Source organism: Callorhinus ursinus, unplaced genomic scaffold, assembly GCF_003265705.2.
Source record: "Callorhinus ursinus isolate GAN/ISIS: 27379988/994484 unplaced genomic scaffold, GSC_fseal_2.0 scaffold26, whole genome shotgun sequence".
NCBI classification, from domain to species: Eukaryota; Metazoa; Chordata; class Mammalia; order Carnivora; family Otariidae; genus Callorhinus; species Callorhinus ursinus.
In genome coordinates, this window is record NW_027397088.1 from 17,660,892 (window position 1) to 17,685,732 (window position 24,841).

The following is a 24,841-nucleotide window of genomic DNA, read 5'->3' on the forward strand; positions in this document are numbered from 1 at the left end:
TAAATATGTTATTGTCAAGTAGCAAGTTTGAAAAAGACTCAGTAATGTATACAGACAGAAGATGAAATTCTACCACCTAAGGAACATTCTGGCTTATTTTCAACTAAGATGCAAAAAGATTAATGAAATCTTCTGTGTACACCCCATGCACATGCTTTTTACTTTTATCATAAGCAGAACCAAACAAAACTGTGAATCTCCTATCCTGATCCTCTCTCCACAGTTTTTATATTATGGTCATCTTCTTGTGTTGTTAAATATTCCTCACAGACATGATTTTTTTCTTTTAAAAAAGATTTTATTTATTTATTTGAGAGAGAGAGGGAAAGAAAGAGAGCATGAGCAGGGGGCAGAGGGAGGAGCAGGCAGCCGGATGCAGAGGCTCGATCCCAGGACCCTGGGATCATGACCTGAGCCAAAGGCAGACGCTTAACGACTGAGCCACCCAGGCGCCCCTCATAGACGTGATTTTTAATGGCAACAGAGAAATCTATTATTTGTATATACCACTCATCTGACAAATTATTATATTGTTCAACATCACAGCTATTTCAAATTTTTGCTACTATAAAGGCCATTATGATAAGCATCCTTCTACAAAAAGCACGTGATCTTTATGAACACTTCTATGACCGTGGACTTAAGATAAATTTCTCCAAGAACTGCTTGGTCAAAGAACTAAAATACAGAAAGATTAATGAAATACTCCCTGACTCATTTCTAGTTTGCTTGCTGGAGGCAAACAAACGGATGAAAAATTATTTTCTCTTGAGGCTTCTTCCTAAAGGAAAAAAAAAATCCTTCAAGTTGAAATGATGGTAAACTTCCCAATGACTGCAAAAAGTTGTTCTGTGTACAAAAAAAAAGTCTTATACAAGTCTTCCTTTCTTGTAGAATCCACTCTTAAAAATGGTACTATAACAAAACATATACTTCTCATTCCAGAAAGGATCATTCATAGGAAAGAGAAAAGCAAGAGGAATTACTTATATATATTTCTAATTTTAACATATCTGAGGGCACATATACTCTGGGGGGGGGGTCTATAGAGGAAATCTTTTTTTTTATTTTTAATTTTTACTGTTGAAGCCTAGTTGGCAAACAATGTTATATTAATATAGAGGAAGTCTTTTTTTTTTTTTTTAAAGATTTTTATTTATTTATTTGACAGAGAGGGACACAGCGAGAGAGGGAACACAAGCAGGGGGAGCGGGAGAGGGAGAAGCAGGCTTCCTGCGGAGCAGGGAGCCCAATGCGGGGCTCGATCCCAGGACCCTGGGACCATGACCTGAGCCGAAGGCAGATGCTTAATGACTGAGCCACCGAGGCGCCCCTCTTTTTTTTTAAGATTTTATTTATTTATTTGACAGAGAGCATAAGCAGGGGGAGCAGGAGAGGGAGACGGAGAAGCAGACTCCCCCCTGAGCAGGGAGCCGGATGAGGGGCTCGATCCCAGGACCCCAGGATTATGACCTGAGCCGAAGGCAGACGTTTAACCGACTGAGCCACCCAGGTGCCCCAATATAGAGGAAGTCTTAAAAAGAATAAATACACTGGATCACATCAAGATCTCCTCATGGATGTTCTTTTGGACGTCAGGTGTGTATTCTATCTTACAGCACATAAGTTGTGCATTTTGCTCTCACTTTCTTTAAAAACACTCTTACCTTCCTATTGGCGCTGAGGTTTGCGGCAGGGATCTGCAGAGTCACTTGGTAGTCAGTGAGCTTGCTCATTTCCTCAGCTAAGAAGTTCGCCTCCCTTACCAAGGTGTTAGCTTTCACGAGCTGCTCGCGCAGCTTTGCCAGGCTTTGACGGAAGAGCTCATCCCTGTGGGGTAGCGAAAAAGGAAATGAGAACATCTGAAAGAAAAGGAAACTGTAATCCTGGTTCTAAGTGAGTCATAGTATTAGAAAGTGGTAGAAAACTCCTTTCAGGAGATATTTTTCAACTGTTTTTCAAAAAAAAAAAAGTGTTTTTTTGTTTTGTTTTGTTTTTTTAATGTTTCCTTCCTCCCACAAGGGTACTGTGGGCTCCCTACTGGTCACCACTGATGAGGAGCAAAATAGGTGAAGAGACTTAACTAAAAACCGTATTTTAAATCCTCTAACATTTGAAAACTGCTAGATTTTGATATGTTGCTGCCAAAAAACCAATCAAGGAATTCCGGAGGGAAAAGAATTGATTATGATTTGTGTGCTTCTGGGGCTGGGGGGAAGGGGAGAGGAATCTGGGGTCCATAAGGAGAAAGCGTTTCACACGATTTCTTCAGCTGGTAAAAGGCGAGAAGCGGGGGTTTTCTGTGGCAGCAGGAATTCAACTTTTCAACTCCACACAATAGCGCTTTGTGGTGAGACCTTCCCTAATGTTCTGATGCTGAATACAGGTCAAAACCCTTACCTGCTCTCCCAGCCCCACGTGCTCTGTCTCAGTAGCATTTGTCCTAGTTAGACTCTCATTTATTTGTATAATTATCTGAGCTTCAGGCACACTGGGGCAAGAACCAGGTCTTTTTTGGTCTGTCATTACAGCTAGTTCCTGGACAAGTGCGTGGGATACCCCCAAACTACCCAGTGAGTGAAAGGAATGGTACTTTTGGGTTCTACCTGTGAGTCTGGACTCAGAGGTAACCCAGACTAACAGACTGCTTATCTAGCCTCATGTAGCTTCTCTCTTCTACCATTTACACACCTGCCCTTACTTCGTGGGACAATGAGGAGCTTGGAACACCCAATCTCTACTCCTTTCTCATCACCTTAGAAGTGATACAGGAAGCCGACTGCAAGATGTTAATATAAAGTTAACCTAAACCATATGACACATGCATCCCATCTGCCTGGGTTTTCTAAGTGGTATTACCATCTTTTTTTCAGTTACCCAAACTTGACTTCTCCTGGCCAGCTCCGTCTTTTCTCTTTTCCACAACATCCAGAAAAAAAGCCTTGTGGATTCTCCCTTTGAAATATCTCCTAACTCTCTCTCTCTCTCTATTGTTTTCATAGCCCCTGGTTCCTGGCTCCCATCCCTGCCCCCCATAACCTCACAGCCTCCCCCCACTCTTCCTCTTCCCTCCCAGTCACATAAACCCCTGCCTGTCTCAGGTCAGTCCTCAGTTCAAAACCTCCTCTGCGCCCTACAGAACAGCTTTGGACTTAGCTTTCCATCCTCCTCTGTAAGTCACCTTTTAGACCAAACAAAACAGCTCTCATGTAATCCCCTAAACACACCTTCCTCTTCTCCATGGCTTCCCATTTGTTTGTGCCAACCTGCCCGTTCAAAATGCCTCCCACGTCCTGTCCGCCCGTCCAGTCGCCACCCTTCAAACTCGCTTGAAATCCTTCCTTCTCCATGAACTTGCTGCAGAAAGCTCCAGAGAACAGGGTCCCACCCTGCAGTAACCACCACAGCTCCTCCTGCACTCCCTGCCCAGGCACCCACCTGTTTATCACAGATTCCCTGCCCCTGGAAGTTATTCTTCAGCTCAGGGATCAATGACAAAGGGATAATTATGCAATTGCAACACTTCCTATTGTTGGATGAAACTGTTTTTTTAATTTACTATTAGGATGTACTTTTCACATATTTGTATCTTGCTCTACACTCCATTATAAGTGTCCAGAAAGAAGAATCGGCATCTCTGGTTTTCTTTGTTATTCTCACTAGCTCTTAAATATACTTGATTTTCAGCCCCTCAACATTTACTTAGGTATGAGTCCCTCAGTATTTCACAAGCCATCCACATTTATTTAGGTAAGAGTCCCAGCTTCTAATATAACAATCCATCGTTAATGACATCTTAATTTTATCCAGTGACTCTGGTGAAATCGATATTGTAACCATTCTCCTCTCCTTGGATGACGTCCCCAAGTATCATCCTTGCTACTCTCCTTATTTTTAAGAACTTGAGCCTCAAAGAAAATCAATTTGGACTCAAGTGGGGAAAAAAAATTTTAACACCTGACTGAAAAACACTATCATTAAAAACAATCCACTTTTTCTGTTGCATCTTTTTTGTCTTTTACCATCTTCAGGACACAGAGAAGTAATTAGGGAGACTGAACAGAAAGGCATCAGTGGGTCCAATCACAATTACTTTCAAGCCCGCTGTCGCTGAGAAGGAAGCCACCAGCTTGCAGTAAAGGCAGAGAAGGCAGCTCTTCAGAAAAAGCACCATCTGGTAACCTTTGCCTCTTTTACCCAGGCACATTAAAAGAGAATGTGTTACAAGTAGGATAAATCTTCATACTTCAGTATCCAGACAGATGAGTGGGCAACTCCTGGGGAAAATGCCACTGACTCTTTTCTCTGAATTTAGAACAATCAAGTGCATTATCGTGGCAAGCCTGGTGTGCAGGGCTGGGCTCCTTTTCTCCCTCTGCTCCTCTTAGGGGTCATTTTCCCTGGATGTGGCTCTAGTTTAAGTGTCTCACTGCTCGTGAGAGATGCAGTGTGGCTGCAAGAATCAGAGACTGGTCCTGGCGTCAGACGGCCATGGCTTTGATCTCACTGCCCCAACATGCCAGCTAAGGGACTCTAGGAGGCAGCTTGTCAGTTTGCATCCAAAGTCTTAATATTTTCCCTACACTTTGACCTGGCAATTCTACTTCTAGGACTCTGTAATAAGAAGCTAAATAATGGGGTGCCTGGGTGCCTCTGGGTGCCTCAGTCATTAAGCGTCTGCCTTGTGCTCAGGTCATGATCCTGGGGTCGTGGGATCGAGTCCCCCATCGGGCTCTTTGCTCAGTGGGGAGCCTGCTTCTCCCTCTCCTTCCTGCCCATGATCTCTCTCGCTGTCTCTGTCTCTCTCAAATAAATAAACTCTTTAAAAAAAAGAAGATAAATAATGATGTTCACAGTAATTTGTGCACATGGTTGTTCTTTGCAGCATTATTTATGAAAGCAAAAATTTTAGTAAGAACTAAATATCCAACAATGTGAAGCTAATTCAAAAATTATTCTATGTCATACAAAGGAATTCGGCCTCTAATATAATATAGTATTGGTTGTTTAAAACAATGAAAATGTTCACAAATAAATGTTAAGTGCAAAAAGAATATTGCAAAATATATGTGTGAATGTTTATACTAAAAAAAATGATTTTAGGGGAATCATTCAACCCCTCGCAGCCTGTTTGCTCATGTGTGAAATGGGGTACCAATGACCAAACAGAGTGGCAGTTGCGAAGATGAGATGAATATATGTAAAGCACTTGGTGCCTGGACCATGCTCTGTAAACACCAAATGCTACTTTTGTGACTGCTCTTAGTAAAGGGACTACAGGCAGATCTGGGTTCACACGCTGGCCTTCTCACTGGCCAGGCGGGTGACTGAGGACACGTAAAGTGAGCACGCTATCTACGGGACGGACAGAACCGCCCCTCTGGCACAGTCTGCGGGATTGTTAGGTCAGCACCGCGCCTAGACTGCAGTAAGAACACGACAGAATCCACAAGTGACGTACTCTCCTTACGGCCGATGCTTCTCCCACCGGCACCTCAGTTGAGATAAATATTTAAAAGCCATAAATTCGGAAAATTCACATTTAGTAGATCTCTTAATGTTACAGTTGTATTTAGAGAGAATCCAAAGTAAGAGAAATTTAAAGATGAGGAATGCTTTGATGCTACAGGAGCATTCAAACTTTCTTTCAGTACCTCCCGGTGGTGCTGTCACATGGTGCCATTTTTACTGAAGGGTAAGGGGGTGAGGGGTGGTCTTTAACAACTAACATTGCAGTAAACATCCTGCGGGTGGACAGTATCTCTCAAAGGAAGAGGCAACTGCTAACGACCCAGATCTGCGACGAAGATTTCCTTCCTTGCTAGGCTGATGCCCCTGGTGACCCTGGGTTCCCCAGGTCCCGTTCTTACCTCTCCTCTGCCCACTGGGTCACCTTCTGCTGAGCTGTCTGGCCGCTGTAGGCCAGGCGGTCGGGGCCGCTGCTCGGGGGCCGCCGCTCCGGGGACAGCTGCTGACGGAGCTGCTCCAGCTCCCGCTCATACATGAGCCGCTGCTCCTCGAGGGCACTCCTCTTCTCCTCCAGGTACTGTTTCTCCAGCACCTGAACCACATTTTGCACTGGGTCTGGGAAGCCAAGAGACAAGGCAAGGTGACTTCGGTGATGGGCACGACAGGGCAGCCAGCCGGTGCTTCTTCCAGCAAGAATCATCTCCCTGCTCAGAATCTAGCCTTTCCAGATGCCTTCTCTGAGCGGCCGAGGGGCCCCTCCAGATGAGATCCTCCCAACGGCCTTTTTGCTAACATTTCAGATAACTGCCTTACATGTAAACATTCCCCACATCTACTGTGCTTCAATTTGATGAGCTCATCCTCCTGTTTAGATGGATCAGTAATTCACTACAAGAAGATGCTAGAGGGGATGTGCTTCTACCCATTGAGAAAAAACTTCATGAAATCGAAGACAGCTTCAAAGACAGAGCCACACAAGATTTCATTTTTATGGTAGTCAATTTCTATGCCCATTTAGCATCAGTTTTAGTATATGGTGAAGGGTTTATATTTCTGATTTCAACCACCTATCTCATTACTCCTGAATTTCTATCGTGGGGAGGAAACTTCTAGACCACAGCATATGCTTGAAAATATTGAGTGTATGGTCTGGCAATTTCTCAGGTGCTGATATCCAGGAGGGCAATTCACATGCAAAAAGAAAAGAAAAGCAGAAAAAAAGAGGAAGGAGGAGAGGAATTCACTTGTAAAAACAAAAGGCTGTTTTTGACTTAATGCTTTTGCAGACCAAGAGATCAGCAACATACATGCGGTGAACAAGTATAGAAATACGTTGTTCGAAGGGGCCATGGCCATGGCCAGCAGTGGTTGTGGTGTAGGTAGGGGTTACTGGCTGAGGCTGGACATTAGCTTGGCAATGACCACTGATCTGGATGCTGTGGAGAAAGGAGGTACTGACTATATGTCCAAAGGAGAAAGTTACCGGCATCTCTAAGTGAGTAGACTGCAGGGAAACAATATGTCAGACTATCTGGATGGCAAATAAGAAAACCACCATCCCAGTATTTCCTCCTGGAAGCACATGAGATGGGGAGGACATGCATTCATATTCTCAGACTGGCCTGCAACTCACACCTTTGCCTGTGATTCAAATAGTGCTATTTGTGTTGTTCCCACAGACTGACTCTCAGTTTAATTTCCAGGACAGAGTGGGAAATGAAGAGGACAAGACGAATTTTTCTATCATCCAATGATGGTTCCTGACTGACCTTTCCAGAAGACCCTACTGATCAATTTGTGGATTAACCATGTAAATTATACTTATCTTCTATGTAAGCAATAAGAGAAAGAGACAGTATGTTAGCTTAAAAAATAAGGTTAAATTATACAAAACAAAAAGTAGAAAGCAATTTAAGAAATCACCAGAGATCTACACAGAGTACAGGTGAGTTGTTTTAATAAAAAATGACAACCACATGGCAATAAGAATTCTACTAGCTACTGACCACCACTCAGGTAGAAGCACTGCACCCTTTCCATGCATCATCTCATGAAAGCCTTGCACCATACCTGAGGGTGGATATATTCCCATTTTAAGGATGCTGACCTAAGATCACAGAGCTAGTAAGCAACAGAGCCAGGTTCTGAACTCAGATCAGAGATAACCATCTGAGGTTGGACATCAATTCACTAATAAACTGATACAATATTCTTATCTCCAATGTTTTGCTCAGAATTAGTACTCTGTTAAAGAGTAGATATTTGAAAAAAATACTGTTCTTTGCAGATATAAAATTCTAAAACTCAGCATTTTTCCAAAGCAGAAATAGTTTTCTTCACAGAGTCCTGACAGGGAGTCCCTAAAATATACCACCTGAAAATCTGATGGAAAATGAACTAAAAATTACCAAACTCTTAAACAAAGACAGACCATGGAGAGGGAAGAGCTTTTCATACATAAGACATCTATATACTCTAAAGCATTAGAACTTCTGATCTTGCTCTGTAAATTTATGAAAAAATATATGAATAATATGATGAAGGAGTCTGAAGAAATTTTAAATGTAAGGGCTAGAGAAGAAAAGTTGTCTCAGAATTACTTTGAAAATGCATTTCTCAAACAATACGTACTTTTTCCCTTTTAGGCTCTAGGTTTAAAAAAGGAAGGATAGGGTCTTCACCATCCATTTATACTTCCATGGAGCCTGGTTTTCAAGAGCCCTACCTTAGTGTTCATAAATCTTTTCCAGAGAGAGAAAACTGGAGAATACACCGTTTGATAAAAATTAATATTCTAAGATTTTTGCTAAAAGACACCAGGTAAGACATTTAATCCTTATTTCTGCTTGTTAGTCCATCGTGTGTGGAAACACACATGATCCCAAATGGCTGAGAGGATTTCACCCCGAGGTTCCATGATAATGCAGAGGCAACGTGACCAAAGTTGCTTTAAACTGCTTTGGCAGATGCCATGACCTAACACCCTGACATAACTATTCACCAGGCTTCATCAGTGGCCACAAACCCAAGAAATAGTTATAGAAGAGGGAACAACTCAAAGCATCCCTCCCCTGAGCCTGCCACCATAGCCCGGTAAGCCCTGCCCCGGGGCCCTGGGACAGACCTCACTACACAGAGCCTGGGTAGAGATACAGAGGCTAAGATTTCCCTCTGTATGTCTGTCCATCTTTCCCTTTTTGAACCTCCTATCTCAACACAAGTCTTTCTCTTAGACATATTTGATGATATTGTCTTTTCAATGAGCCAGTTTCAAGCCTTTATCATTATACAGCATATTTATAAATAGATCATCCTACTCAGCAGGTCAATCTGACTCTATGATATGGCTTAGGACAGAAGCCAAAGACTATTTATAGCCTATTCTCAACCAACCAGTCATCAAAAAATTGTCCAGTTTTTTTTTTTCTCCCTATCATTTTCTTCCTCTTGAATGAAGGGTTTCAAAACTCAGTGAGCCTGGAGCCTAAAGCCAAGATACCAAAGAGGGAAGTGTTCTAGGAAGAGAGAAAGGACTACATTTACTATGGTATAGAATGTTCTCTCTTCGTTAGTTTATTCTTTATCTCGGTATGTAACTGTGCAATGTGCTCAGACTTATTTATAGGTCCCGAGAATGGAGAAGAGAGGGTGCTACCAGTAGAGGCTAGGCTGGAGGACACTGATGTGATAACCAACAGTATTCACTCACACCCAGGTGCCCAATGCGCTAAACTGAAGGGAAGTAAATCCTTTGGGAAAAAACAAAAAAACAACTCTTAATCCCAGATGGAATAAACTCAATGACTCTTCACCAGCCCCTTCATTGCTCTTTACTTCAGAGCTACCACTGACTCTAGGAAAACAGATGAGTGCCTCACTCTTATTCTGAACCTTCGGGACGAACACATTATCGTCCACAGACACTGGGTTTGCTTCTACTCTTAATTCCAATGAATGGGGTTTTCGATCATGATTTAGAGACTTGAAAATACATCATCCTCGTCTCTTACTGGGATGATGCAGGTCAATCGATATCTGCAAGAACAGAGGCCTGAACTGCTGAGCTCCCAACGGTCATCCAGCCTTTAGTAACAGGAGCAATAGTGCAGTAACATGTCTGTGCTGGTGGAAGTACAGGGAAAGGACAGCTACCAGAGTTTAACCAAGGGGAAGGCAATGGAGCTGGGACACGGGGAGGTAGGGGTCACGACTTAGAAGGGCACACGCCTCAATCAGGAATACAGAGTGCTTCTGTCAGGCAGAAAACTTCCACTTCTTCCCAATCATGTTAGTTCGATTTTGCCGAAGCAGAAGCACAAGCATCAGTCAGCAGCCCTGCTAACAACCATGCTAATGCCAATCAGTTAAAACCTTTATCCCAGTGTTTGTGGAGGAGCTTCGTCTGAAACCACATGAGAGGGAAGAGAATCTTCAAATAGGACCACCAGGGGGACGACCACCAGGCAGACAGGCTTAGGATTGGGAAGCCACCTAGTGGTAGAGGTGAATTCCATGAACACTAGCGGGCCCCCCACGTTTCGTCACTGAGTCAGAGCACACCAGAGGGAAGCCCCACTTATGCGGGGAATTAGGGAAACACTACTCTGAAACAGACAAAATCAACACTGGGGAACAAGGCTTGTTCTGGAAGACAAAAGGGTAACTCATGTTAATACCATAAGCCAGGCCACCGGTGACTAACTGGTTTGGCTAAGAGGATTGGAGGAATTAACAAACACTCACCAAATACTCATCAGTTATTCAGGGCTTTAATATAAATATGATAAGAATGTAGTGACTGAATAAAATTAGAAATGTGTGATGTGGGACATAAATGATTAAACTGATAGCACCTGGATACGTTGCTGTTAGACAACAGAGACATCCAGAATTCTGTAATATCATGTAAAGAAAGAAGGTTCTCCCAACAGGCGTTCTGCACCTGGGGTTTGGGGCCCACACCCTCCTGTCACACCCTGTATCTATTCGGGCTCCCAAAAATTACTCAGAGGAGACTTGTTGCTCGGGCATGTCGGAAAATGGCCCATTAATGTGATTCTGATGTCTGAACATCACTTTGGAATGTCTTTTGTGATTCCTCCCAACTGGGTGAGCAGGTAGCAGAGTGGACTGCAGCCTGATTTCTAGCTATGGTCCAGTCTGTGGTGAAGCGTCCAAAACTCCAGCAGCTAATCTGCATCCCTAATCTCACTGATGTTCTTTTTTGGTGGTGGTCTCTATTCTTCATATTAAATACACCATACTTGTTTTTCCATCTAGCCTTTTCTTCATACTTCATTTTTATAATGGAAAAGAGGGGGGTCCTTGGGGCTAAAAATCCAGAGAGATTAAAAACGTCAACGTCTTTATTCCCAATTCGTGTGTGAGAGAGAGCATGAGCGGGGAGGGGGGGGAGGGCGCGCAGAATCCCCAATTTGATATGCCAGAGTTCCGACTGACATTCTCCAGCCACGCTCACATTCTTCTCAGGTCGACTCACAGATAGAGTGCAAAAGTCAGGGTTTCAGGGGAGAGCCCCACTGGGAAACTGTGATGCTCTCCCTGTACCATGTCAGGCAGAGGCTCCCGGAGGTCCTCCTTGGTTCGAGGTAGGGATCCTCAGGTATTCAAAGAACTCCTGATTGGGAAAGTGAAAGGAGACAAAGTCCAAAAACAAACTTTCTCAGGTGCTCCTTATATTTCCCTGTCAAATAGTTCTGGTCACGGAAATGCTGCCTCGTGCTTGGTAGGAGAGGAACTTTCCTGTCCTGCTTCTAGTCCCCAGGCAAAAGCCTGATGACAAGAGACTGAGAGATGGAAGAGAAGCCGCAGATTTATAAAACAGCCATCAAGGAAAGAATGTGGTGTGGATTTTATTGAATGCACGGAAGTGTGTATGAAGAGATAAAGGCTTACCTTTTAGATATAGAGGGGAAGAATTTTAATACAAACACTGAAAACTTTCTGAAAAGAGGGATCTAGAAACAAGGTTTTAAGGAAAATCTTCCTTAAAAATCTGAAACAGGCTGGCGTGTCAGTCAAGCAAAGAGCCTATAAAAGCCCCTCATTGTAGGATCATTTTTGTAAAAGCCACCTGGGCTTACTAAATAAGCCTCTTTGGTTATAATTTCCAACTGAGTTTTTAGCAAAATATTGTGACCTTTATCTCTCCATTAGATTCCATTTGAAATTCCTGGGTTCATCCTCTGCTGGGATTTTTGTGCTCTGAAGGATTCAGAAATGACGAACTCAGTAACGGGAAATTTGAAAAGGAATTCCACCACTACCATTCTGTACTCTAGGACTGTGGAAATGTTACCATAACTGACTTGGGAACAAGGAGTCTCAAAACAGGGACTTCTTAGTTATACTTGAGGGAGTAGACCAGGCCCTGGAATAGTTTCATTATTCCCTCCCCCCTGGCCTCTATAAGAAATTAGCAATTTGGGGGCACCTGGGTGGCTCAGTCCGTTAAGCATCTGCCTTTGGCTCAGGTTGTGATCCTGGGGTCCCGGGATGGAGCCCCGTGTCCCTACTCAGCAGGGAGCCTGCTTCTCCTTCTGCGCCACCCCCCACCCCGCTCATGCTCTCTCTCACACAAATAAATAAAATCTTAAAAAAAAAAAAGAAATTAACAAGTTTATGTGTCTTAATTTCAGAATGACACCTCCACTTTACATAAGTGCATCATCCCTTACTGAACTGCTGAGACAGGAACTGCCAAAAACGGAGGAATCCGGAGGTAAGGTCTTACCATTACTATTCAGGGTTTTCATGATAACTTCCATCTGTGCAAATTCATAGTTATAGTCTGGTTCTGAGGAAGCTTCACTGGCTGCATCCAGGTCATGCTCTGGCGGGCCTGCCTCCTTTTCAAAGTCTTTCAACCAATCTCGCCGTTTCCTCTTAGGTAAATTAATTCTGTGGAGTTTTCCATCATTAGAGAAAATTGACTTGTTTTATACTCCAATAACAGAAAAAGAAGTTTATGAAAATATTAGGGAACACAAAGATGTTACCTAAAAAAGTGGTTATTTCCCCACAGGATTCGATCACCGTGCCACAGCTGGGTGGTGTTGCACACAAGGGTGCCATTTACACAGGACCTGAAGGAACACCAGGGAATATGTCAGCTCTATGGGAAAGAGCACAAAACCCAGCCCCAGTAGCCAAAGAGATAAATGGGGAAGTTTCTCTTAACAGAGGTATTCTACTAATTCCTAAAGAAGGAACAATAGAATTATAACCACTATCAAAACACGTGATCTAAGTAATGATGATCTAGGGCTGCCAATATCCCTCAAAGACAGACAACCAGGCATGACGTGCTCCTAATGGAGATAGACACAAGAATGCCTATGGAATATCTTGTCCAAATATGGGCTGAACCTGATCAAGCTTTTATTAGCTAAATACCAATTTAGGAAATGCACAAAGTGGTGGAAGATGCTACATGATGTCATGGGATGCAATGAGCAAAATGCTGACTGTGGGAAACAACCAGGTGTCTTCAATAAATAAAATGCAAGGAAAAGGCGGGGAAGGGAACAGAGGGAGGAGGGACCTGTTAAGAGAGACATAACAGCCAATGACAATGGTTGAATCTTATTTGATCCTGATTTCAAGAAACAGCTGAAAAAGAACATTTATGATACCACTGGGGAAATCTGAACACTGGCTCAATATATGAAGATTAGTAAGGAATTATTTGTAATTACTTTAGGTGTGATGGTATTGAAGCTATGTTCAAGAATACTTGTCTTTTAGAGATACAAGCTGATATATTTAGATACAAAGTTATATCTGGAACTTGCTTTAAAATAACGCAGAGGGGAGGGAGGAGGAGATGTGGAGGGCGAATAAATAAAAACAAAACTGTAAGTGTTCATTTTTGAAGCTGGATGATGGAAATTTGGGGGTTCATTATACGCTTCTTTCTATTTCGTACACTCGAAATTTTCCATAATAAAAACTTGGGGAAAACCTAAAAAGAGCAACCAGGTTTAAATCCTAAATAGCTACCAAACAAACTGTAAAAACAAGACAAACAATCGGAGATGGGGGAAACAACTCTGAGTCTCTGCTACCCTGCACCTAGTGTGCAGTAGATGGTGTGCACCATGTCTCCAGGTTTGTGCTGACCTATGCATCTGCGATTTGTCTCAAGCAAATCCTGAAGCCCCAAGTCTTCCTTGCATTGCAGCTTTGTTACAGCTTACCGGCTACAAGGGTCTATGAATCCAGGGCTGTGAATAACTCACGATAACAGATCTCATAGGACTTCCTGCCAATCTAGATCTCATCAACAGATTCTTTAACAAAGTTAAAGCCTTGCCACTGTGACTTTTCTTAGGGGGAGAGGAAAAGTCCCCCCCCCCATTTTTAGCGCTGATAACTAGTCTTCTTACAAATGTTTCCTTCATTAAAAAAAAGATTTTGCTAGTATTAAAACAATCAGGAGGATAATTAACTAATTAAAGTTTAACTTGCTAAAAACTGTCAGGTGAAGTATGATGGAGAAAAATAATGATTATTCTTTTGAGTTTTAGTTTTTCAATAAGTTACTTTTCTCACAGAATCTCATTTTCTGGCTCCTTATCTTTACAGGACTCTCCAGCTCAGAGTTACGGAGTAAGGAGAACTCACACATGAAAATAAGCCTTCCTTGGTAGTAATATTTCAAGTTTAGGGACTAAGTTTTTATTGATAAAAATACCGTGGCAATACCATCTCAAATGTTTTTCATCTATCATACATAAACATGATAAAACTTTGCTGTGTATCTTTTACACTAACATGCTCCCTTTATTCTTGCCAATGAAAATGACTCAACGCTAACTCAAGCTTCAGAGGTCTGTGTCCATCTATTCGGAATGATGGACTAATTTATCCATCTGCAAAAAGTGGAAAATGAGATCAGAATATATATGTATATGTATATCTGTACAAATATACATATTTTAGCCAAAAGAATGATGAAAAGTTGTTTTTTGGGGGGAAATTTTTTAATAGAGTACTCACCTCTTCTACCTAAAAAACAAACATTCATTAGTCAGTTTTCAAGGAAAATATTTGCCCAGTTTATTAAGGTATCTAAATAACGTATCTAGGTGTATAGATAGATGGGTATCTAGACATATCTAAATATATTTATATATCTAAGAATAGCAGTATGAGGAAGAGATGTGTCAATGTCCTTTATTATTTTAAACAATGAATTATAATTAAAAAATTCAGTTCCTCACTTTCATTAGCCATATGTCGATACTCAAGAGCACCATCTCACTAGTGGCTACCGAAATGGTCTTTGCAGGTATAGAACCTTCCCATTATCTCAGAAACTTCTATTGGATAGTGTTATTCTAGAATAAAACTAAAAACAGTTCCAAAGAAAATGACAGAGAAATATAATAAGCTTTGCCTTTTTATTTATTGCTAACTTTTGTGATCATCTGTATCTTTAAGGGACCCCTCTATAGGTATGTGTGTGCATGCATACACACATGGGCACACACACAACTTCTGAACACACACATAAAACATCGCTGCCATTTATAGTATGCTCTTATTACAATAATATACAGAAATAGTTATGGAAATTGCCTGCTTTGGTACTGTACCCAAGCCAAGAAATTAATAACATAAAAAATGATTTCTAAGGGGACATATGCCTGGGGTTCTTGTTAAGAAGCAAATACAAGGGACGCCTGGGTGGCTCAGTCGGTTGGGTGTCTACCTTTGGCTCGGGTCATGATCTCAGGGTCCTGGGATCGAGCCCCGCATCAGGCTCCCTGCTCAGTGGGGAGCCTGCTCGTCCCTCTTCCCCCCTTCATGTGCTCGCTTGCTCTCTCTCTCAAATAAAAGAAAAAAAAAAAGAAGCCAATACAAAATGTGTTTGCAACAATTTATGTCCCCTCGCAGGCCATGAGACTTCTACAGAGAACCTCCTGCTGAAGGTGAGCCCATCTGAGGAATCACACACTGCTCTAGGAAGCAGTTATCAGCAGATACGACCAACAGGCGGGCTGAAGCCCCAATAATGTCAGAAATAGAATTTTCAAACAAAGACCATAAAATAAGTAAAAATCTAATTATTAAAGGCATACAGTGAATCTTAAAAAAAAAAAAGGCATACAGTGGAGTACAAATACGACTCTAGAAATATAGACAAGGCTTACCAAAAAAAGGACTTTCTAGACTTCTATAAATGAAAAACAAAGACCCTGTAATTACAAACTCAATACAATGGTTACGCAGCAGGTAAGATGTGACTAGAGAGAGAATGCGTGACTTGAAGGCAGATTTGAAGACACAGTGACTCCCCCCTAACCCAACGTCCCCCCCTGGCTCTGTCTCTAATCCCATGTCCATCTTCACAACCATGACTCTCAGCCCACCTCCTCACTCCCCATTCTCTCCTCCTTGTATTGGTTCCTTCTATACCCACAACTACATGGTTCCTAAACGTCCCAAGGTTGCTAGTGTCCTCCTAACTGCTACATCCAACAGAAGCTTGTTAACCTCGGGGCGCCTGGGGGACTCAGTCGTTGAGCGTCTGCCTTCGGCTCAGGTCATGGTCCCGGGGTCCTGGGATCGAGCCCCGCATCGGGCTCCCTGCTCCGCGGGAAGCCTGCTTCTCCCTCTCCCACTTCCCCTGCTTGTGTTCCCTCTCTCGCTGTGTCTCTGTCAAATAAATAAATAAAATCTTAAAAAAAAAAAAAAAGGAGCTTGTTAACCTCTATTTTGACCTCTACTTCCTTACAATGTTCTCTTCCCTTGGCTTCCATCACTGTATCTTTGCCTCTCTGACTCCCTTATCTCTGGGCTCTCAGACCATCCCTAAAACATTGGTTTACTCCTTCCACTACACACTTGGGATCCACTTTGAAGAGAGACGACACCATTAATGGCTGACTGTATATCCTGAGTATAACTCTACATGTTTAAATCCAATGTCCAACTGGATACACCCACACGGATGTCCCAAGGACACCTCAAATTCACAGGATCCCAACCTGAATCCATTACCACTCACTACCCATCATCCTCCAAGCCTGTCCTACCTTTTGTAGTGCTTATTTCGGCTCAGGATCTCCACTGTTTGTCTAGTCTCCCAAGACAGAACCCTGTAACCATTGCTGACTTCACCTTCTTTTACTGACTCTCCATCCTGTCCCCAGGCACATCACAAAAGCTGGCTGACTCTCAAATTATTCTCAAATACACTTTGTTCTTCACTTCTTCTGCCACTTGCTGTGTTCCCATGACAATATCATAATAATATCCTAACAGATCTCCCCACCTCCGGTCCTACAACCCCACATTTCCATAGTGATCAGACCTGCAGGAAGAAGTACTTATCATCCTGTATAATCACTGTTGCCTCTATACATTCTCTTCCACCAGGTTTTGAGTCCCTTTACTAGGGCATTCCCTGCACAGAGCCTGTAGCAAAGACTCCTGAATGAATGCACTGCTACCCCAGGGTAGGAAAGGAGGAGACTGGGCAGGGTGAAGGAGGGCAAAGAGCAGGAACAAAAACATGGCACTGGAATTGGATATGAGGAAATTTGCTGATTCAAATTATTTTTAGATACAGTGTTAAAAGAGAGTATGGTCTAATCATATTGTACACTTTAAATATATGCAATTTTGTCAATTAAAAACCAGAGTATTAAAAAAATCCAGAGTTTCTAATATGGCATAATACAGCATAAGGCAGAGGGCTACTTGAACTCGGAATAAGTAAAAATTAAGGAACAGCATCATTTCACCATTAGATATCTTCAACAATTGTATCACTGTAACACAAGACCTACAAACTTTCATGAATCATCTATGCCATCCTTGTTAGTCTCAGTTTGTCATCACTTAGAAATTGATATGGCCAATATTAATCGAATAATTTGAAATGAGTGTAAGGTTTTCCTTTCCCTAAAAATGAGCATTCTGATCACAATGTTTGTGTGTTAGTGAATATTGTGATAGGACTTCATATAAACTTTGTACTTGATTGTAAAGTAGTTCAAGACAGTATTTAGTAGAAATCCCAAAGTTAATACACTATCATGTCAATTCTCAAATTCTTATATATTATAGCCTAGTTTAGGAATTTTTCATACAATGGAGTTATCTGATTAACTGCTTTTTATGCAATGTATTACACTGAGTAACAACTAATTTTATTCATCATGTGTATGTGTCAGGGGCGCCTGGGTGGCTCAGTCAGGTAAGTGTCTGGCTTCGGCTCAGGTCATGATCTCTGGGTCCTGGGATCGAGCCCTGCATTGGGCGCCCCCTCAGTGTGGAGCCTGCTTCTCCCTCTGCCCCTCTCCCTGCTTGTGCTCTCTCTCTCTCTCTCTCAAATAAATAAATAAAATCTTAAAAATAAAATATCTGTGGGGCGCCTGGGTGGCTCAGTTGTTAAGCATCTGCCTTCAGCTCAGGTCACGATCCCAGGGTCCAGGGATCGAACCCCACATTGGGCTCCCTGCCAGGCGGAAGCCTGCTTCTCCCTCTCCCACTCCCCCTGCTTGTGTTCCATCTCTCACTGTCTCTCTGTCAAATAAATAAATAAAATCTTTAAAAAAATAAAAATAAAATATTTGTATGTATCAGGCACTGAGCCAAGTGATTTCTGTTTTGCCTACTTTTAGCCCTATGTTTCACATGAGGAAGTAGAAGTTTAGACAAAAGTGTGTTATCTAAGATAACCCAGCCAGTCCAGGCAGAATCAGCCACCCCAAAGCTGGTGCTCTAAATGTTGCTATACAGCTCCCTACAATCGGAAGTATCCCAAGAACCCAGTGAAGTCTTAACTTTGATAGAACTGAGCCAACAGACAGAAAGGGGCAGTCTATTCCTGAAAATCAGGCTCACAGATACGTGAAGTGGACATTTATTTCTCTTACCTTGCATTTTCTTTTGGAGTCAGAGTAACATCGCCATCAGATGCAATATCTATCTCACAGTGCTCCGGCTGAATTCCTATCCCAAAGAGCTGGATGTCCTGTGATGTATCTGCACCCACCCTGGTATGGTCCTAGTAACAGATTGTGAAAGAAAGGAAAAAACCTACTCTTACAAGTAACTCAACACAAATTCATCACCATCAACTTGAATAACCCAACGGCATCTGCATGACAATATTAAACAATCAGATGGGAGATGCAAGGTATCTGGAACATTATAGGTCCAAAGCTTACCTTAATACACTACATTTTAAAAATATTTAAACACCATGAAGAAAACAACACCAACCAACAGTGATTAGATATTGTTTTACAATATAAGGAAATGGGGGGGGGGAGCGCCTGGGTGGCTCAGTTGTTAAGCATCTGCCTTCGGCTCAGGTCATGACCCCGGAATCCTGGGATCGAGCCCTACATCAGGCTCCCTGCTCCGCGGGAAGCCTGCTTCTCCCTCTCCCACTCCCCCTGCTTGTGTTCCCTCTCTCGCTGTATCCATCTCTGTCAAATGAATAAATAAAACCTTAAAAAAAAAATAAAACAACAATATAAGGAAATCAGACTTGACAGGAGACTATCTTGAGTTCCCATGTTAACTTGACACCTTACCATTTATGTGACCATGGGCAAGCTACTTCACAGTCTGAGCCTTGGTTTCTTTTTTCTTTTCTTTCTTTCTTTTTTTTTTTTTTGCAAAACTAGGACAATATCATCAATTTGAACTACTTAGTAGGATTCTTTCAAGGATCACCTGAGTTGGCAATGAAAATGCTTTGACAATAACTATATAAATTCAAGAATCACTAACAGGAATTTCATGGAAAATGGTATTTTCAAATATATAAATTTTAAAATAAAAGCAAGGTGCCTGGGTGGCTCAGTCATTAAGCATCTGCCTTGGGCTCAGGTCATGATCCCAGGGTTCTGGGATTGAGCCCCGCATCGGGCTCCCTGCTCAGCGGGAAGCCTGCTTCTCCCTCTCCCAGTCCCCCTGCTGTGTTCCTTCTCTCCCTGTGTCTCTGTCAAATAAATAAATAAAATCTTTACCAAAAAAAAAAAAAAAAAAAAAAAGGGAAGCCATGCTCCCAATGCCCCACTCTGCTCTGCTCGCTGGGCCTGCCGGCCCATGCCCACCATAGCCACCATTCAGCAGCTGGTAGGAGGATGGCGCTTAGTGGAAAGCAAAGGCTTTGACGAATACATGAAGGAAGTAGGAGTGGGAATGGCTGTGCGAAAAGTGGGTGCAATGGCCAAACCAGGTTGTATCATCTCTTCTGATGGCAAAAACCTCACCAAAAAAACTGAGAGCACACTGAAAACAACACAGTTTTCATGTAACTGGGAGAGAAGTTTGAAGAAACTACAGCTGATGGCAAAAAAACAGACTATGCAACTTCACAGACGGCGCGTTGGTTCAACATCAGGAATGGGATGGGAAGGAAAGCACAATCAAAAGAAAATTGGAAAATGGGAAATTAGTGGTGGAATGCGTCATGAATAATGTCACCTGTACTCGGGTCTATGGAAAAGTAGAGTAAAAATTCCATCATCATTGTGGACAGGAAGTAGCTGTGAGAATAAACAAGCTCAGTTCAATGAGCAAATCTCCATACTGCTTTTTTTCATTACTGTGTTCAATTATCTTTATCACAAACATTTTACATGCATCTATTTCAGAGTGTTGATTTAATTAGGATCATCCCTTTGGTTAGTAAATAAATTTGTTTGTGCTATGCCAAAAAAAAAAAGACCCGCGTCGGGCTCCCTGCTTCTCCCTCTCCCTCTGCTCCTCCCCTTCTCATATTCTCTCTCTTGCTCTCAAATAAAGAGAATCTTAAAAAAATAAAAATAAAGTAGTTGAGTTTCGAATACCAATATTACAGAGTACTGTAGCCTTTGGGTTACAGAATGTACGGATGAGCATGATTTCAGACATATGAGGACTGTCACTCCCATGATGCGGTCCACAGTTCATCACTTTGTGTTTTCTATTGCTCTAAAAATTATTGAGTCACCATGACAGTAATATTTCCCTATTTGACAGAAAGGCTTGGTCTTTCAAAATTAGGATTTTGCACACAATTCTTATGCCTTAATTATGTCCCAAATGAACAGTTAAGTCTACTGGTGAACTCTCAGTAAATCAGGAGCTATTTGCACCAGATTTATGTCTCTGGAAAAAGGAGAATAAAAAGGGTATTGGAAAACTGAGGCTCCTTTCTTCAATTCTAGCTTATTTTCCATTGCATTTTTATATTAACTCAAGGCAGATGAGAATCCTTAACTAGGCACCTGTTTAACTTCTGGCAAGTGGGTAACATCTCTGGCATTTAGAGATTTAGGTGTGTGGACAGTTAGATAAGCTGCCTTCAAGTCCCCAGGTCTCCAATCCTTGAGAGTTATTTAAATACTGCCACATATATTTCTATACTACCGTAACTGAGGAACCCTATGTCTTTTGGGGTGCCCCATATCAGTGTCTATCAGGTGCCTCACTTCAAACAGATGTCTTTTTTCTCACCTAACAAAATAAGCCAGGATTTCCAAAAGTGTGGTCTGACAGAGAAAGATAAATACCATATGATTTTGCTTTATGTGGGATCTAAAAAAGACAAACCAGCAAACAAAGAAAAAGTAGAAACAGACCCATAAATATAGAGAACAAACTGATGGTCGCCAGAGGGGAGGTTTCACTCTCAATGGTAACCACATCACACCATCCATCCTCTTACTTTTTTTTTTTAAATGGTGCAAAAGCAATTTATTTATTTATTTTATTTTGCGGGGGGGGGGTGTCACTTACTTTTAATGAGCACTAAGCTGGATACAAAAACCAAATCATGGGTACAGACATCCAGATTCCAACAGGAGTTGTACATGAATGAATCGGGATTGCAACTGTCTATTTATATGCTTTCTTACCTTTAAATAATAAACCAGAAGTTCATTGAGAGCAGGGTCTGCGTTCAGGTTGACTAAGTAGCACTTGTCGTCCCCGACCTTGATACCCGACGTCTCCAGGGAAATCCCCATACTTTCGAGTTGTCGTTGTCTCTCCTGGGCACAAAAACAGGGAACTCTATTTGTTGCTCTAGACACAAGAGGTATCCATGGAAAGTTTCAGTCACTATTTCTGGGGATAATGCCAACAAAATGACACATTACAACCAAGTTTACAGAGTGTCTAAAATGTGTGACATCTTGAGTCAATGTTATCAGGGTGCTCCGGGGGAACCAGACACCATCTTCCCTTGAAGGGGTTTGCGGTCTAGGAGAGGGGATAAGACAACATACCTAAATCTGAAGAGGAGAGCCCTGGATCACTGGAGAGGAACAGTGTACTGCGGGGCTTCCAAGGAGGGAGATTGTGATGGGTTCAGAGACCAAGAAAGACTTCGGGAAAAGGGTACACTTAAGACGTTTCTTGAAGTATAAGAAGAATTTCCAAGAAATGGGGCAGTGGTAAGGTAGGAGCAGGGTGTCCTAACGGAAGGCACCAGAAGGCACAGTAGAGGTTCTGGGCATACTGCATGATGCCAGGGGGCAAGAACCCTAGTCAATGTGGGAAAGTCATGGGAGAGATGGGGCTGGAAGAGCCAGTTGGTTCCTTACTGCAGAGGGCTTTGAATTCACTCATTCATTCATTCATTCATTCATGAGATATTTAAGTGTTAGGTACTGATCTAGGGCTAGGAATATAACAGCAAAGTCCCTTCATTTGTGAAAACTTATATTCTAGTGGAAAGAAACAGACCATGAAAAAACAGACATGTAAAATAAAGAATTGCCAATGGTGATAAGTGCTGTGAAGAAACACAAAGCAAGGTACAAGACATAGGGAGTTAGGGGTGTGGGGGGGGGCGTGAGTGTGCGTCTGCGCGTGTGTGAATAATATCTAAGAGAAGGCTCGACGAGGTCCCAGTTACTGCTTTCAAGATACCTCACTGGGACAGTCCAGTATTTCCAAGTGGTCAGTGAGATTAAAATATTCACAAAATGCATAGTGTAGATTCATAAAACGCACACACTCACACACAAGTGCAGCATTAGTCCTTGCCTTATATTAGATCTCAAGTAAAGTTCATGTAGCATTTTCTCACAAGCCCAAAGAAGCAATTACAATGAAAAAAACTATGATGTGCTGTCGGTTATAAATTCTCTGCCAGTCAGGTAGCATGCTTTGCCAGGTGATCCAAAATCACAAAATGGAAAAGCAGGAAACATGCACAGTGTGGTCTCAGAGCATGCCTGCTCCAACTCCGTGCTCTCCAGCACTTCTAGCAAACACGTGGAGCAAATGATAGTTGATGAAAGACGACAAAGTCAGCCTCTAACCCTGATCTTTGTGGTCTCGTTTACCAGAAAGAGGTCCTTACATGACTTTTTGAGGATGATGAGTGGCTACACAGAAAAGACAGCAAATGAAAAAGAATCACAAGATTTTAGGCCTGAATTATCAAGCTACCTGTGCGATTTCTTCTGTTTTCCTCAGCTTCTCTTCCCAAGTCACTGTTAGCTCTTTGATCAGCTTTTCAGACTCCTCGAGCTTCTCTTTCAGTTCAGGGGCCTTCATAGCCTTGAAGAGGAAACCAGAGATAGCTGATTTTCTAATTTTTCCCACCATTATTTATAAAACAATCCCTTACTGTCCTTCGTAAGTGGCTATCAGCAGTCTGTTGGAAGCAATTAAGTCATACACTGTCAAGGTGGGGTTTAGATCTTTATTAATCAAAAGAAATATAAGAATAAATGACTGCTACTCTTTAAAGGAGAAAATGAAACCAGTGTCCTGAATTAAACTGATACAAATCATTACAGAATAATTTTATCCCTCCTACTTAAATTTCACATTTAAAGGCTTTTTTTTTTTTAAGTAGGCTCCACGCCCAACATGGGGCTTGAACTCACAATTCTGAGATTAAGAGTCACATGCTCTACCAACTGAGCCAGCCAGGCGCACTTCACATTTGAAGACCTCAAAGATGCTAAAGTTTGTAGAAACTTAGGTAAAAAGGTAACTTAAGCAGATTTCTTATTCAGTAAGACAGAGATCAACACACATCACCAATAAACACATCCCAGGGATAACCTACCAGGAAAGGTGAAGATTCTTCTCATTCATTTTAAAATTTGACTCTCAATCATTTAAAACTACTTTTCTTATTGGTGGTAATAAACTTTACATATTCATCATTCCCTTGGAAACAGGACCATCTGGGTAAACAGGCAGCAAGTTCCCTGTGAGTTAGCTCAGTAAGAGTAACTAAGGGATCTAAGTACAGATACATACATGCAGCTTAAACACTCCGGGGGCCTTTACTTGGCAACAACATGCTTTGACGCCCTATAGCAACAGGAGCCTCTACAAAGAATAAGTCCATGAACAGGAAAGATGGCAGACTCAGACAAGAAATCCAAGTGGTGATGATGTATACGGTCACTGAGGTTTCAGAGTCTCACAGTGGTAACAGAAGCTGAGAGTGACATTCAGTGCTGGGGACAAGTAGACACCCAGGAAAACTCTATCTCGGAGAACCTTCCAGGGCCCCTCTTCTGTTCCCTTTGGCCGGGCATGGTTCTAACCATCTGGCCTAGATTACATGGTCAAGGTGGAAAAGCAGATTCAGAGACAAGAGGAGAGAAGTAGCTCATTCACCTCTACACGAATTTCAAAACAGCTACACTTTCCTCCTAGGATCATGAATGACTCTCTTCAAAGTTTATCAGTATTTTGACTTTTCAGGTGTTTCGCTACCCTTCTTGGCATCAATAAAAAATGATGCTTGATGCACTGAATGATTATGATCATGATAATAACAAAAAAAAGCAACATTTATTGAGTACTCACAATGTTGCCAGGCATTATGCTAAGTGCCTTCCAGTATCAATGTTGCCCTAGGGGTTAGGGATGAAGATAATTAATAAAACAAGGCTTCCTACACTTGAGAAGCCCATAGCTAGAAGAAGAGAAAGACTTGTAAACACATTGTTACAGTGCAACTCCACCATCACCAATGAAGAGGCAGTTCAGATCCCTGGTTTGACTCCTTTCTGCCTGTTTATCTCAATCTCTTACTGATTACTTTTTTGACTAGATACACTGATAGATACATAGGCTGGTACAAAAGTGCTCAAAAAACAGTATCTATTACGCTTTTCCCCCCTACAGCTTAATATTCTCCCCACTAAAGAGGGTTCAGCAGCGAGTGGTATGAAGGAATGTGACCTTAGCAGCCCTAGGTCCACACCCAAGTGAGGCATGGCCAAGCATGTGACTGAAGCTCAGGCACTTGGCCTTCATTTCAGTCCTATTACCTATTTCAAATGAGACAGGGCCTCACCCAGTAGCTTGCAACAAGCAAGTTACTTAGAAGAGGGTGTGTTTATTCAAGCTGGGTAAAGCC

The 24,841-nt window shown here is 42.1% G+C and overlaps 1 protein-coding gene and 1 pseudogene across 6 annotated transcripts in view; one reads left to right on the top strand and one right to left on the bottom strand.

The window, feature by feature from the left end:
* KIF13A (kinesin family member 13A) overlaps positions 1-24,841 on the bottom strand; it is a 205,226-nt gene that overhangs the window by 40,960 nt on the left and 139,425 nt on the right. For all 6 annotated transcript variants that reach the window (XM_073877616.1, XM_073877617.1, XM_073877615.1 and 3 more), the window contains exons 12-18: positions 22,903-23,013; positions 21,360-21,494; positions 18,381-18,511; positions 12,489-12,575; positions 12,224-12,390; positions 5,871-6,084; positions 1,668-1,830 (exon numbers count right to left, since the gene is read on the bottom strand). In XM_073877616.1, the coding sequence (XP_073733717.1) occupies positions 1,668-1,830; positions 5,871-6,084; positions 12,224-12,390; positions 12,489-12,575; positions 18,381-18,511; positions 21,360-21,494; positions 22,903-23,013 (1,008 nt within the window). The remainder of the gene's footprint in view (positions 1-1,667; positions 1,831-5,870; positions 6,085-12,223; positions 12,391-12,488; positions 12,576-18,380; positions 18,512-21,359; positions 21,495-22,902; positions 23,014-24,841) is intronic.
* Positions 19,534-20,168, top strand: LOC141370135 (fatty acid-binding protein 5 pseudogene; annotated as a pseudogene).